The following is a 15,743-nucleotide window of genomic DNA, read 5'->3' as shown; positions in this document are numbered from 1 at the left end:
ACTGGAATTTCAAACTATGGGGTCACAGGGAGTCAGGATTTAGCAGCCATTTGGTGGCAGACATGCTAGGCCCAGTAGAACCCTGCTCGGCTGTAGGCGCTGCCGTGCCAGGCTTTATCACTGCAAGAGCCGTGACATACAGGGCATGGGTAGGCCGCATGAGGGGCAGGCAGCACAGTCACAGCGCGGAAGTGACGGCACGGCTGGCACGCAAGGGTTTGCTTCGTACAGCTGAGCCAGGGCACCGAGGGAGGGAAATTCAGCCCCAGCCAGCCCAGCACTGAGCGCATTTGAAAACCCCATGCCCTGGGCAGCATTGCAGGCCAAGGCGGTTTGCAAACTCGCTGTGCATACCCCAACACAACCCCAGGCCTGACTCTCTCCTGCCCCAAGAGACACAGGCCTCTCTGTACCAGGTGGGGGCGCTGCACTGGGCCACTGGGTCCCACCCTGCCTGGCCCATCTCTGCAGCTGTTTTTCTCTCTCTCGCTTTGCCCGCAGACTGCACAGCGCAAGATCAGGGAAATCGTACAGCAGGTGAAGCAGCAGGAGCAGAAACATGTTCAGGGAGCCCCTTCCCTACAGCGCAGCAAGTGAGGCTCCGACACGCCAGCCAACAACAACTGATTGAATGTAGCCCTTCCAACGCCTGCCAGAGCACCAGATCGGGGAGCCAACCAAAGACCCTCCTGAGGCATAAACGTCTGCCCACGGCTGGGCTGTGCAGAGGACTCACAGTGGGGAGGGGGAGGGTTCCAACCCACTCACACTGACGATGCCACACAGCAGGGGCTCTGCAGACTCTTCCAGGCCACAGCCTCCATGTTCCTCTATTTACTAGCGCGACGCTATCCCTTTAGTTGGACTAACATAGGCGGAGATGGGGCAAACATCCCACTGACAGCTCTTTAGGACCCACTCTTTGTGCATGTGTGCACACACTAGATGAGAAGATTTTTACAGTGCATGGGCTGCAGTGCATGAGGTGGTACTCGCAGCATTAATATATTTTAGAATTAATATATCAGTAACTAAACTAACCGATTTCTTTTCTTTTTTTTAAAAAAAGGTAATTGTTTTATTTTTTACTTGTTTTTTGAGGCTTTTTGTTTTACGAAAAAGCAGGCTTTTTAAGACATCTAAAGAAAGAAACGAGTCCACTTGGATATCTAATATACAATAGACTGAAGATACTGCCAGCAGCAAAATTAAAAGAGGGTAAAAAGTGGCAATTTCCGTAAAGGCTTTAGGAAGAGCAGCGTTTGGATTCTCTGTCTGTGCCAACACAAGGGATACCGTCTCTTAGAAGAGGAATCTCTCTATATATTTCTGTCCAGCTCACATACCAGTTTCTCTTTGCTTCACAGATTCCACACTGGTTTTTGCATCCTGTCCTATTCCCTCCCTCTCACTTTCTCTCTCTCTCTCTCTCTCTCTCTCCACCACCACATCAGCCGTGCTCTAAGTAACACACCACCGAAAATAAACACAAGAAACACCCAGCCACAACTTCCACTTTGGTTTTCACCCAACCCAACCACCATGGTACTTATATGAGCATTTTTGCAAAAAAAGAAAGAAAGAAAAACAAGAAACTTCAGCGCCCCCAGCCTCGCAGAAGCTTCAGCCCCTGTGGGGGGAGGATACTGCATCAGGATTGGAGGAAGGGGCTTCTTTCTTTCTTTTTATTTTTTAAATGGGGGGAGGGGAAGCAAAAATAACTTACAAGATGTTGTTGGCCCAGGGCATGGAAATTGCAATTTTTTTTTCTTTTTAAAGAAGAGGAAAAAAAAAAAAACTACCTCAGGTGTTTTCGTACCTCAGCACCTTGCCCTCGTGTTTCCCTTTTAGAGATTTTGTATGCCTTGTAAAACTGATAGTTGGAGCATTTTTTTATTTTTTTAATAAAAATGAGTTGGAAAAAAATCTAGACCAAGTCAGCTGCCCAGCTGGAGAAGGTGCCGGCCCGCGTGTGCAACGACAGCTCTGTATTATCTTTCTGCTAGCTGAGAGCCGATGGCCTTTCCTTTGGAGAAGCCTTGAAAATGTTCTTAGAAACAAACTTGACAAAAAGACAACCCGAGAGAGAAAGGATTGAAGAAGAAGAACTGAGTTTTGATAGGGCACACGCTATTAGAGTTTTCTACGCTAAAGGATGACCATGTACTGGTTTACGTGAACATACCATTGTACCAACAGACTGCAATGCCAGTTTCCTCTACTGCAAACAGTGTTCTGTGAAAAAAAGAAATATATCCAGCTAACAAGAGCCTCACCTTGGTATTTATTTTCATTTAATGTCACAGAATTGACTAGGGCTGTAAGGGCTGAGAAGCCTTGGCTGCAGCCTGGCTGAAGGGTGGGCAGTGGGTGGGCTATAAAAGGCCCTAGTCGTGCCCTAGAGCCACAGCCAGACCACCATTGGGTCCACTGGGAGCTGTGTAAAGCAGTGAATAGCCCTAAAAGAGGGGACATGGCAACATTACTCGGAGGACATATAAGAGTGGGAGAAATTGGCAGCTGTCCAAAGCAATTTGATCATCGGGGAGGCTTCAAATCAAGAGCAAAACTAGCAACAAGCAGTAAAGGCCATCGGGCCAATCCTTAGGGGATCATGCATGTGTGATTCAGGACAGCGGCATGGACATGAAGGTGTCCTTCAGCAGGCAGGTGCAAACACCAGGCCACTTGCACTAGACCAGCCATCTCCTTACTACGCTGCTGCGGCCAGGCTGGTTATGGGCACCTCTCCAAGGCTGTGCTGTGCCATTTCTCGCTCCACCTTCTGTCCCAGTCCCAGCTCCATTTAAATCCTGCCAGAATAGGCAATGGAGCAATGCCCCGGCACATACCTCGCTACAGATCGGATGTCTCAGGCTCATTCCCATGCCTTTGCTGCTATCCATGGGACCAGGAGATAATGGTCCATTTCCCAGGGGTAGCACGGACCCTAAGCCACCTCCCTACTTTCCGCTCTGCAGCTGGATCCCAGGGGCATCCTCTCTACCCTCCCCATCCCCACACTGTGGAGGCCCTGTGCTGCAGCCACCACTCTGGGGCTGACAGCTGGCTCAGACTCTTTGGAGGCTATTGGGGCCCCTGAGTTGGCTAGGTGAGATGCTGTTTAGTGATGTGAGGCAGTTTCTCCTCCTGACGGGCTGAGCATGCTGCTTTCAGGCCCAACCAATGCAGGGCCCAAGATCTAGGGCCCCAAACCTCTCGGCTGTGGCTCTCCTTGGGATGGCTATGGTGGAGCTGGGGTGTAAAGTCCAGCTTGGGCACCCATACTCTGTTCGAGGGAGGGCACCTAGAATAGCAGTGTAACCACAGCCGCATGAGCAGCAGGCCGGGTTAGCCACCACAACTCAAGTGCGCCCCCTCCCCATGCAGAACCCTGCGTAGGGCGTGGCTAGCCCTGCCTATGCCACAGCTGCGACACTGCTGGTGTGGGTATGTCTACCTGAGCTAGCTCCATACATCCCCAGCTCCAGTGCAGCCACAGTCTATGGAAAGACGCATGCGGCCAGAGCAATAGGTGGCATAGACACAGCAAGTACAAAGTACTTTACACTGGCTGGTAAGAAGCAGCCCCATTTTGTGGCTGGGGACGCTGTTGCAGAGATGGAGTGACTGGCTCAAGTCAGCAGTGGCTGATGTGGGAATAGAACGCAGGTTTCCTACTCGACTACTCCTCCCCAATGGCTGCCCAAGGAACAGGCTAGCACCAAAAAACATCAAGTAGGTGTAACCAAATACTGATTTCTAAAGCCAATGAGCTTAGTTCAATGGCTTTTTAAGACACTTCGCTCACGGTTTTGCTGGGTTTACAGTTACCAGCGCTAGTGCCGAGTGAAATGCTGCTGGGACAAAGCCGTGTTCAGTGTGCGTATAAGAGCAAGACAAACAGGTGAGGTGTTGCCCTGTGTCACGGTGCAGCTGTGAGCACTGGCTGCCCAAGGCCAAGCGCTAGCATCGCTCTTTAGCCATCACATTTGTGCCCCTACCCTGGTGCTTCCGTGCTGCTAGTCAGCACTGGGGCAGGTCATGCTGTGCAGACCATAGGGTGGGCGTGACAGGGAGGGCTGGCCTTAGGGAAAATAGCACCCCGGGTGAACTTGTATTTTGGTGCCCTCCTGGTCCCTGTGGGTGCACTCTCCACATTGCCCCTGGCCCCTGTGGGGTCCCTACCCCCCTTTTCCCCCGCCCCTTGCATTGTACCCCTGCACACCCCTCCTGTGTCCTAAGCCCTGCCCCCACCCCACATCCCCTAACCCCTCAGCCTCTCCCTGCCACCCATGTGGGGAAACTGACCTGGATGCAGGGAGCAGCTGGCATTGCTGCTCAATCCCCCCATCCCTACCACTGCTCTGCGCACCCCCTAAGGTGTGGGGAGGGGTGAACGAGGAGCAACGTCAGGGTTCCCTGCATCAAGGTCACTTTCCCTGGGCCCATAAGGGGAGGGCAGAGCACAGCAGCACATCCCAAGTGGGGAAAGTATTCTGGAGGCACAGGGCACTTGATGGTGCTCCTTGCAGCTCCTATGAGGGCATGGGGGGAACAGCAGTACCTGTGCGGCGCTGCTTGCCCCCTCCATTCCTCTGCCAGGAGGAAGCAGGGAGAGATCTGCCCCCAAGGTGCTTCCCTGCCAGCTGGGAGCAGTTTCTAACACTACACCAGCAGCGCGCACCTCTGCACTGCCACATGGCACCCCCCCACACACCCCCACCCCCGGGCAGTCATCCATGTGGCCCACCTCCTAAGGCCAGCCCAACCCACAGGCTAGTCCGCAGTCGGGCAGGTCAGACCCTGGGGTGGAGGGATGACACACTGAGCTGTGCTGTGCTAATGTAAGGCACGGTTTCAATTGAGACTTGGTGAATGTCGCTTAGGAACAGGTTTAATTAAGCCTCGCTTAACAAGAGCTAAGCATGACTATGCAGGGGCCTGCCCAGTTCAATTACACCAAAGCCAACTGGGGTGCAGATAGGGTTGCCAGGCATCCAGTTTTTCGATCAGACCACCAGGTCAAAAAGGGACACTGGTGGCTACTGTCAGCCCTGCTGCCCGGGCTACTAAAAGCCCACCCGTTGGTGCAGCGGCAGCAAGGCAGGCTGCCTGCCTGCCCTGGCGCTGTGCGGCTCCCAGAAGCAGCTCGCATGTCTGGCTCCTAGGTGCAGGGGTTCCACGTGCTGCCCCCGCCCGGAGCGCTGGCTCCTCAGCTCCCGCTGGCCAGGAATCACAGCCAATGGGAGCTGCAGGGGGCAGCGCCTACGAGCATGGGCAGCACACAGAGCCCCCTGCTCCCTCCACCTAGGAGCCAGACATGCTGGCCACTTCCGGGAGCTGCCGACGGTAAGCGCTGCCCAGCTGGAGCCCGCACCCTCGCCTGCTACCCAACGCCCTGCCCCAGCCCCCTCTGGCACCCAAACTCCCTCCCACACCCTGCACTCTGAACCCCCCCCCCCATCCCAGCCCTGAGCCCCCCCTCGTGCACCCCAAAACCCTCATCCCCACACCAGAGTCTGCACCCCCATCCCCTCCCGCACCCCAGCCCTGAGCCCCCTCCCACATGCCGAACTGCTTGGCTCCAGCCCTGAGCTGCTTCCTGCACCCCCAACCCTTCATCCCTGGCCCCAGAGCCCATGCCCCAACCCCCTGCTCTAGTTCTTAATCCCCTCCTGCATTCTGAACCCCTTGGCCCCAGCCCTGAGTCCCCTCCTGTACCCCAAACCCCTACCCCAACCCCCCCTGCTCCTGCCCTGAGCTCCCTCCTGCACCTCAAACCTCTCATCCCTGGCCCCACCCCAACTCCCTGCCCAGCCCAGAGCCCCCTCTGCACCCTGAACCCCTCATTTTTCTCCAAGTGCTTGCTCATGTCACTTCCATTCTAGGTGTGTGCATGCCCCCGTCCACTCAGAGATTTTTGCCTAGCAGACTCAGCTGTGGTGCCCTCTGCAGTGACGCGCTCATGCGGTGCTCCATTAGGCGCTGCTGGCCCTACACCCTCTCGCTTCCTTCTTACCACCATGACAGTTGGTCAGAGCACTTTGTCTTGCATCCCAAAAGTGTTAGCAGCTCTTAACAGTCCATCATTATTCCATTTGTATATAGTTCTTAGGTACTTAGTGAGCCAATTTAATTAAGGGCATGTCTACACTATGAAATTAGGTTGATTTTATAGAAGTCAATTTTTAGAAATCAATTTTATACAGTCGATTCTGTGTGTCCCCATTAAGCGCATTAAGTCGGTGGAGTGCATCCTCACTACCATGGCTAGCATCGACTTACAGAGCGGTGCCCTGTGGGTAGCTATGCCTCAGTTCCCACAACCTCTGCTGCCCATTGGAATTCTGAGTTTAAGCTCCCAATGCCTGATGGGGCAAAAACATTGTTGGGGGTGGTTTTGGGTACATGTTGTCAGGCCCCCCTCCCTCCGTGAAAGCAACGGCAGACAATCCTTTGACACCTTTTTTCCTGGGTTACCCCTGCAGACGCCATACTACAGCAAGCATGGAACCCGCTCAGCTCACTGTCACCGTACGTCTCCTGGGTGCTGCTGGCAAACACGGTACTGCAGTGCTACACAGCAGCATCTCCTTGCCTTTGCAACAGACAGTGCAGTAGGACTGATAGCCATTGTACGTCTCCTGGTAGACCTCGGTGAGATCAATCGGGGCGCCTGGACATTCTCCTCTTAGAGCACCGAATGGGAGTGACTCCAGGTCATTCTCTTCTTTCAGTTTCATCTCATGGAGATTCAGTCCTTCCTGGACTATCATGTGAACTGGAGGCTTCTGCCTCAGGCTGCTCTCCTAGCTCGCAGCACCACACGATTGCACCTACCCCAGCCTACCCCTTGCTCCCATGGCTCATGAAGCCTGGACAGTAGTAAGGAGCAGTTCAACTATAGGCTGAGCAAGTGCAGAATGGTGGTAGAATGTGCCTTTGGACGTTTAAAAGCTCACTGGTGCTGTTTGCTGACTAGGTCAGACCTCAGCGCAACCAACATTCCCATTGTTATTGCTGCTTGCTGTGTGCTCCATAATATCTGTGAGAGTAAGGGGGAGATATTTATGGCAGGGTGGGAGGTCGAGGCAAATCACCTGGTGTCCGATTTTGAGCAGCCAGACACCAGGGTGATTAGAAGAGCACAGTAAGGTATGCTGCACATCAGAGAGGCTTTGAAAACCAGTTTCATGACTGGCCAGGCTTCAGTGTGACAACTGTGTGTGTTTCTCCTTGATGCAAAACCGCCCCCTTTGTTGATTTTAATTCCCTGTAAGCCAGCCACCCTCCCCCTTTGAAATAAGGTAACTATTGTTTTGAAACCATGCATTCTTTCTCTATTAATTAAAAAAAAAAAAGAGAGAGAGAGAGAGATAATGGACAAGGTAGCCCATGTGGGGTGCAGGAGGAGGGAAGGACAAGGCCACATTGATTTTTAGTGTGGCTACAATAAGCAAACTGTTTGAATGACAGCCTTCTGTTGCTTGGTTGCATCCTCTGCAGTGGAGTGGCTGCGTGCCCAGAGCCTCCCCCGCCCCACGTTCTTGGGCATCTGGGTGAGGAGGATCTGGAACATGGCGAGGAGGGCAGGCGGTTATACAATGGATGCTGCGGGGGTCTGTGCTCTTGTTGGATTTCCTGCAGCTCCAGCAGACTATTCTTCATGTCCGTTTGCTCCCCCATTAGCCTCAGCATTGTGTCCTGCCTCCGCTCTTCACGCTTACTTAATTCTTTCCTGGCCTCTGCCACTGAATGCCTCCATGCATTAAGCTGTGCCCTATCAGTGCACGAGGACTGCATGAGCTCAGAAAACGTATCACAAGTGCGTTTTTTTCACCTTCTAATCTGCGACAACCTCAGGGACGGAGGTGATGGGTGAGCGTAGCAACATTCTACGCTTTACGATTCTGGGGTGACTGCATGGTCACCTGTGCTGCTGAGCTCGCCAGGCTGCCTAAACAGAGAATGAAATTCAGAAGTTCCCAGGGCTTTTCCTGTGTACCTGGCTAGTGCATCAGAGTTCAAAGTGCTGTCCAGAGTGGTCACAATGGCACTCTAGGATAGCTCCTGGAGGCCAATAGCGTTGATTTACATCCCCACTACTCCCAATTCGACCCAAGGAAGAGTACAGAATAGATTTTAAGAGTCCTTTAGGTCAACGGAACAGGGTTGTATGGACGTAGTCATTTTTATATCGACCTAACCCTGTAGCATAGACCAGGGCTAAGTGTTAGTTTAGTGGTTAGAGTCCTGGCTGGGGCTTTGCCCTGGAGCAGGGCTTCAAGCTGTGTTCCTTATGCAACAGGCCATTGCCTATCAGTGACCCCCACAGCAGCTGTTTGAAGAGCTTGAGACAATCCTATATAAAGGACAAGTGCAGATTTGCAAAAACTTTCATCCCAGAACCCAAAAGGAGAGGGACATGTACCTGACAGCCCTCCTGATGGAGGCTGCGCTGTGCCCAGTATCGAAGCCCTCTGCTCCTAGTGCCTCGGCATCAGTGCCGAGTGCCCTCACCAGTGCCCAAGAATCAACTGAAGAAAAGGGTTTCCTGGCACCATCCAAGGAGGAGAAGGGGGTGCTAAGCAAAGGACCTAGTTCAGGCCACCCGCCTGCCCCAGAGATAGAGGGGAATACTGCTACAAATAGACCCCCTACTCCAGCCAGGGATCTTCCTCTGACTCCTGGGGGGGGGTGGAGGATTCCAGCTCCTATGGGGACCTTCATCGCCCAAGCCAGTCCACGTGACCAAAAACCTGATAGGCCTGCCAGCACCACAAGGTCCAAGGGCAAGTCAGTCAGAGGACCTCCCCAAAGGGCAGGGGAATACCCTTGGTCTCCGGATAACAGGCGTTCTTCCCCCTCCCCACAGCCTAGGACACCGGTTCTGCAACCTTAGTCACTGGCTAGAAGGCCCAGGTCCCTGGCACTGCACTCTCCTTCCGCCAGGCATGGATTGCTGGAATCAAGGCATCGGACCCCACACTCCCGCTACCAGCCAGTCTCCCACCTAAGATCACCTTAGCACAGATCCCTATCACCCAGGCGGTCTCTTAGGCACCGGTGCCCAACGATACAGGACCACCCACCGTCACAGCACCGATCTCTGCGGGCCCAGTACTGCTTGAGGGACAGCTGGCAATCACTAGCCTGTAGACATCGGTCTCTGACAAGGCTTAGTTCCATGCACCCCAGTTCCATTTCCCCCATACCAGGGTCCCCCATTCTCCACCCACGCCCATCTCAGTCTAAACCCTCTCCCCACCATGCAAGTGGGCTCTGTGTGCCCCTCTGTCCCTCTCCCTTGCCCCCCTATACTAGGGTCCCCTGTCTCCCCTCCCCCGCTTTGTTTGTCTCAACCCCCTCTTGCCCCCCCCCCAAGCCCATTCTCTTCTTTCAGGCACCTGCTGGTGTTCTGGTCTCTGAAGCTGCACCCATTCCCAGCCTGTTTGGAAGTGAGCTGCTGCAGCATTCAAAACATACAGTGGTTGAGCCAGCCAGAGAATTGAGGTGTGTGTCTGACCAAAACCAGGGTAGCCGAGATTCACTCACACAGCCTGGTGGCTTCAAGACATAAGCAACTCCTGGACAGCTGTGTCTGCCACCAACCTGCATCCTAAATTCTGTACAGCCTGAAAGTACCCCAGTCAGAAGGGGGAAGAGAGGTGTATCTCCACCCAAGAGAGTTGAGAGCCAGAAACCCTAGTGGGTGCCCTTGCTGAACCACTGAGGGGCAATACATATACAGGTGTCCTCCCTGTGACTCGTGTTATAAATGGGAACTGGTTCACCTCTTTCCCATCACTCTTTGCCCTTGACATCTGGAAGTGCAGATAATGTACTGCTCTTCCCTTCATTTTTTCTGTAGCTGAGCAGAAAGGGGGCTCAGAAAAGAACACAGATGAGACAAAAAATAAACCAGCAGCCCAGGCTCCAACATAGAGAAGAACAACTCATGGCAAAGTCAAACTCTTCCAACAGCAGCAAGACACGCTCCTGCTCCCACATATCAGCCACCTCTGTCTCTGGAGATCCTCGGCCTTTCCTGGCCTGGTTTGAATCAAGGCTGACATTTCAGGTGGCAACAGCACTGAGCAGTTTTCGGGACATTGAATGAGATAACAGCATAGCTTCCCTCTGTCAGTCTTCACCATGTGCATGAGGCTGTGGCGACACCAGTGTCTGGGCTGATTAAAAGGATTAGGATTATATTGTTCAGAGAGGGAAGAAAATGGCAGCATCTAAGATTCATGGGAGGGGAGGTCACGGAGAACAATTACAAGCTAGAGACAGCAAGTAGGAACAGGCTTTTCACAGACCTCTGCAGCATAAGGCTCTGAGAGGTATCAACTCACTGCAGCGTCCCCACACAAATAGCTGCAGGCTGGAGATGAATACAGCCATACAATAGCGCAGAGGTGGGAACCGACCTATTCACCTCACTGGCTGTTCTTCTCACAAAGCTCATGGGTACAGGGAGAAATTTACTGGTACAGTTACACAGCTAGAACATCCCCTGGGCCAGAATTCTTTTGTCCAATGTAGCTTATCCCACACTCTGAGCCAGGAGTGTCCACACAAGAGTTGGAGCTGTGAAGTGCCACATGTAAGTAAGTCAACTCTAGCCCATCTCTGGTGGGGAATAGCAATTTTCAAGAAAATCTCACAGCACCTATGGGTTTTAGAGCCCTTTGAATATTAACACTGAGGGGAGCTTTATCTGCCGAATCATTGGACCACATAACCCCAAACTTGCACCCAGGGCTCAGCTGGAGATAGGATTTTATCAGAGGTCACAGAAATCATGAAGTTGAATAAAGCAATTAAGGGCTTGTCTACACTGCCCCATCTGGACTACGTGGGGTGTGATGTGTGGAACGCACCACTGTGTTGTGCTCCGACTTCTCCAGGTGGGCCCTGCTGGCATGCACTCAAATGTTCTTTATTGCACACTGATGTAGTCCTGTTTGAAGGAGGCTGTGGCAAGTGAGGAACTGAACCCAGCCTCCCAAGTCTCAGGTTAATACACTAACCACTGGGCCATTCTTCCTCTCATCCCTCATCTCTTCCTCCCTGCTTATAACATTCAACCCCTGCTGAATAATGTAAAGACCACTGCTGACACAGGGTATTCAGCCGCCTCAATTCTTATATTCTTCACCTTAAACTCTTCCAGACCTCTTAACGGAACATCACATTCATGTTTTAGTTTCCAGCTCACTTTCTTTCCTATGCGAAAATATTTTTAAAAAGATAAACTGAAAATTTACTCTGGTTCTCTTCCGGCAGGTTTTAGTTCAGAAAAGAACCCTTCCATAAGTTACAGCACACTTTCATTTTAATAAAGAAAAATAAATATTCATTTTCACATGGGACAATCTCCTGAAACAAATACTGAACCCCACTACAGGGGCTTCACTATGGATTTGTTACAAATCAAAACGTAAATGCCTTGCTCCTAGGGTCTTTACAAATCCAGTTTTAGGAATCAAGTGGAGTCTTCTATAGTCCAGAAGCAGAGCAAACCTCTCCTGGAACCAGTAGCTAAACACGTCGTCCCTGTGAAGGTGATTTCAGACAGTGACTGTTCTTCAGTTGCACAGGATACCTCCGTGCGCCAGCCAGAGTTTGCGCCACAGTTCCAATGGCTGCAGTGAAGCACTAGAAGTTGCCAGTCTTCAGCAACATGAACTGATGCAGTTTGTTTGGGATCTGCTCTTAACCCTCCACTCCAGTCCCTTAGGAGTCACAGCTCAGAGGCTGCAGAGATCTCTTTGCTTTGCAGTTAGGATGCATTAGCATATTCCAAACAAATGTAATTCTCTGGAGTGGACAAAACCACAGCTTTACAGCCTACTCCTATGAAAGGAAGCCGTTAGCCCACGTACCTTTTGAAATAAGGCATTCAAACAAATTAGTTAAGCTAAGAACTAATTGTTACTACGTGGTAGATCATAGTATCACTGAGTATCTCTCAGTCTGGGGTCACAGCAGCTGTTGATGAAGTATCTCCCATACCATCTTTTTGCGGAAATGAGGCATGTGGTGCTAAAAGAAAAAAGAACCCTCTATTAAACACTAAACCAGAGTAAAGGGTGTCAGAATAAGCATATTTGCCCACATTCTGTAGGCACTGACCAGAACAGTCAGAGTTCAACATTTGCCACAGTTCCCATGCAATGGTTATTTGATACCACAACTTTGCCCTACACTAAGGCACAGAAAATGCAATGCTCTGGCAAATGCTGACTTTAATGAAAAATGTGAATGTCATGACAGAATTTGCACGTCCTTTAAGAAAAGCCCAATGCAGCTGAAAACAGCCAGTATTTTAACCTGTGAAAAAGCTATTTGGAAAGGAGCCTTGAAGACGCCATCACTAAGGTCAAGCCTACTATTACAAACAGCTCCAGCCCCTTGGACCGGAGGACTGAGACATGATGCTTGGCAAATGGACATAAGCAAAGGCAGGGAACGCAGCTCACAGGGCTGGGAGGGCTCACTTGTCAGTACGACAGTAGCACTTGGAGGCACTAGCCAAGATCAGGGCCCATGGGGGTAGGTGTTGTGTAACTAGTGAGGGGTGAGCTTACAATTTAACTAGAGGAGTCAGGTTACAGGGAAAACATGCACAAAGACTGGATGCGCCACAGGTCAGTTTTGAGAGCTTTGCTCACCTGAGTGAAAGTGATTGGTTTGTCTCTGGAGATATAGTCTGCATATTTACAGGTAAACATCCCGCAGTCACTTCCATTCAGCTGCTGTGGAATTTCCTACAAGTGAGCAGTGGGAGAAGGTTGCATGTTAGTCCCTTCACCTTGCTTTAAAGATGCCTTTCTTCTTATGAGATATGCAATGCATTATCTTCAGTACTGTGTATCAGCATTTTAATGAGCCACTTGTATCCTCCACTCCAGGAAATAAGCTTTAACACCTCCTCCCAAACCACACAACTACAGCTGCACCATGTTCCATTTGCTAGTAGAGAACATCCCTGTCCTTCACCTGTCAAATCTTTAGAATGCACACTTTCCAGGTCCAGGATGTCTTTACCTACGTGTGTACAATGGGCCAGTGGGGCTTTTAACACTGCTTACTAGAAAGAATATAGATTCCCTCACTCCTGAGTTAGTGCTTTCTGCAAGTGATGGAGGGGAGGAGGGAATTCCCATTCTGTACAATGAGAACTACTAAAAGGACAAGTTTTGCCTTTGATGATACATGAACAGCTCTCATTGATCCTAGTGGAAGTTGCATGCAAGAGAATTTAGCTCTGACCTTTAATTCCCTCCCCACAAGGTACTGGCTAAAAATCAGAACTGTCAATGTCAGCTTGTTCTCCAGTGACCCAGGGCAAGACAACTCCAACTATCCAGGAAAGGACTAACGCGTGGGATCTATTACATGAATTACTACTGCCTGAGCACAAAGCAACAGGAGCTATTCACCTGCAGCTGGAGTTCACAGCTCCACAGGCATCCGAAGAGTTCCTCTTAACGGAATGTGACAAAGCCCCTGCAAAGCTCTGAGAACTGGGGAAGAGCAATTCCCGCTCACAACAGGCAGGGCATGTTCTATGTGAGGCTGTGGCCCCCTCCCCCCTCAGCACCTTCAATTTTTTGTTTCTTCTTCCAAACCCAATCTAGATGGTGACACAGTGAGGGGTGGAAGAACTCTACAGACAAAGCTATTTGGAGACCATGACAGAACAGACTTTGAGAAGACTCTAGGTTGAGCGTGGACAAGAGCAGTAATTTGAAACAATCTTTGTAGGAGGAAAGAGGAGTCTCTCAAACAGCACATAAAAAGCTACCTACCATAATTTTTTTTTTTTTTTTTTTTAATTTGCACTACTATCCTAACACTAATAATCACCAAAAGTTCAAAGCCAGATTCACAGCTGCAGTCCAAGAAATAGAATTAGTGCATGTACAAAAGATCAACCACTGTACATAGTTCCTGTACAGGAATCGTTGACATCTTTCACGCATCAGCATGCGCCTTAAAAGAATGAAGGTAAAGGCCATGTCTACACTTACAAGCTTACAGTGGCACCGCTCTACTGATACAGCTGTGCTGCAGTCAGAGTGCTCGTGTAGCTGCTTAATGCCGAAGGAAGAGAGCTCTCCCGGCGACGACATAAAACCAGCTCAACGAGAGGCGGGAGCTATGTCAGCAGGAGAGCATCTCCCACTGACAGCGCTGTGCACACTAGTACTTATGCCAGCAAAACTAATGTCACTCTAGGAAGGGTTCTTCCCCCCGCAACCCACACACCATTGAGCAATAAAAGTTTTGCTGACATAAGTGCTAGTCTCGACATGGCCTTTGTCCTAGTAAGGAATAATGGAGTTTGAGAGACACATTAGATATTTTTCTTGGACACAGCACCAGCTTGTTGGACCAAAGGAAGAAAGCTGGATGGATGTTCCAAGGACTCCAGTCCACTCCAGATTGCTAGCATTTTTTTCACATCTAAACAGAGTCAGGAAAGAAGCAGAGACAAGGCCAGTCAAGTAAAGAAGACACTGCTAAAGAGTCCATCACAACATTGTTTCCGGTATCCAGTTTGGGATGCTGTATAATGGGCATTAGAGAAAGCCCACAAACAGCCATTCAAAACTTAGAATTGTTTCTCTTGAAGGCTTTTATGGTTTTGGGCTACAGTACATGGATCAGACTCAAAACACTCTGTTCACATACATGTGATTTCATGCTGTAAAGTGTCCACTCTGAAGGATCAATATCTAGGTTCCTCTTCGTTTTGCTTTCTTCCTGAAGATATTGACTGTTTAACAAAAACAAAACAAAAAAGAGGTATCAGACTTTTCTAATCAAATGTCTTCATATTTTAGGCCAATAGTCTGTAAAGTTGCCTGACAAGGTCTTCACTAATTATGCACCAATGACCCGAAGTACCAGGAAGGAGGATTATAGGATATAATCCTACCTTGCTGAAGGTAAACCACATTTGTTTAAGAACTATTCACATTACTTAAGAGATTTTAGATCAGAAGTTAGAGACTTTACAGGTAATGCTGCAGCCATGGCACTGCCAGAAAAAGCGAGGCCCATGAGAGACTGGTAGTGATTCACAGTCACACGGACCCTTACCTCAGAAGTCAATCTCCAACAGAGGTGGGGAAGGGAAGAAGGGGAAGTACAGGGTGATTTATTGTAACATGAAACTTGAGTATTGGTGTAATAGAAGAGTCAGTGCCAGACAAACTACAGCATTCACTCAACATACTGAAAGGAGGATTATTATTTATATAAAAATTAACTCAAATGTCTCCAATAGAGCATACAAGAGAATTATGTGTGCAATGTAATTTGGTGGGTTACTTAAGAGCTGCAAAAAAACGGTAGAAGAGCTAGAAAGTAGAAGGATCTCTCACTGGTAATAGAGGATGTCAATATCCCCTAGGAAGGAGTTCAGGTCCTATGAAGTGTGTTGAGGTTAATGTTCTTAAAGAGGAATGGACTTTGTCTTTCTATTGGCATGAGAGCTTTAACGGGTCACTCAATGATGGTTCATTCATAAGACGTACTCAAATGTCTCTGGAAGGACAGAATATAATTAACAGCTGGATGATGTTACAATTTGCACATTACTGGCAGTGACTAGTTTGGGAAGAGATTCTTGTCCATTACGGGGTAAGTCTTTGCTATGTAAACCACATTTTCCAGTGAGTGATTGTGGAAAATCCTTCCAGTGTGTGTGAAATGCAGTAATA

At 50.0% G+C, this 15,743-nt stretch overlaps 2 protein-coding genes across 10 annotated transcripts in view; one reads left to right on the top strand and one right to left on the bottom strand.

Annotated features, from left to right (window-relative positions):
• Nucleotides 1-2,269, top strand: part of IGF2BP2 (insulin like growth factor 2 mRNA binding protein 2) — a 102,034-nt gene extending 99,765 nt beyond the window's left edge. For both annotated transcript variants that reach the window (XM_037908587.2, XM_037908589.2), the window contains one exon: nt 502-2,269. In XM_037908587.2, the coding sequence (XP_037764515.1) occupies nt 502-597 (96 nt within the window). In that variant the 3' untranslated portion in view covers nt 598-2,269. The remainder of the gene's footprint in view (nt 1-501) is intronic.
• A 9,057-nt stretch (nt 2,270-11,326) lies between these two features.
• SENP2 (SUMO specific peptidase 2) overlaps nt 11,327-15,743 on the bottom strand; it is a 57,983-nt gene continuing 53,566 nt past the window's right edge. For 7 of the 8 annotated variants that reach the window (XM_043522108.1, XM_043522110.1, XM_037908491.2 and 4 more), the window contains 3 exons: nt 14,710-14,794; nt 12,684-12,779; nt 11,327-12,054 (listed from right to left, as the gene is read on the bottom strand). In XM_043522108.1, the coding sequence (XP_043378043.1) occupies nt 11,992-12,054; nt 12,684-12,779; nt 14,710-14,794 (244 nt within the window). In that variant the 3' untranslated portion in view covers nt 11,327-11,991. Of the gene's footprint in view, nt 12,055-12,683; nt 12,780-14,709; nt 14,795-15,404; nt 15,720-15,743 lie in introns of those variants that run through there. The other variant, XR_006283629.1, reaches the window with a different exon arrangement.

The sequence above is a fragment of the Chelonia mydas genome, chromosome 9 (genome assembly GCF_015237465.2).
Source record: "Chelonia mydas isolate rCheMyd1 chromosome 9, rCheMyd1.pri.v2, whole genome shotgun sequence".
Taxonomy (NCBI): Eukaryota; Metazoa; Chordata; order Testudines; family Cheloniidae; genus Chelonia; species Chelonia mydas.
The sequence above is the reverse complement of the archived record's forward strand: the minus strand, read 5'-3'. Positions and strand labels throughout refer to the sequence as shown.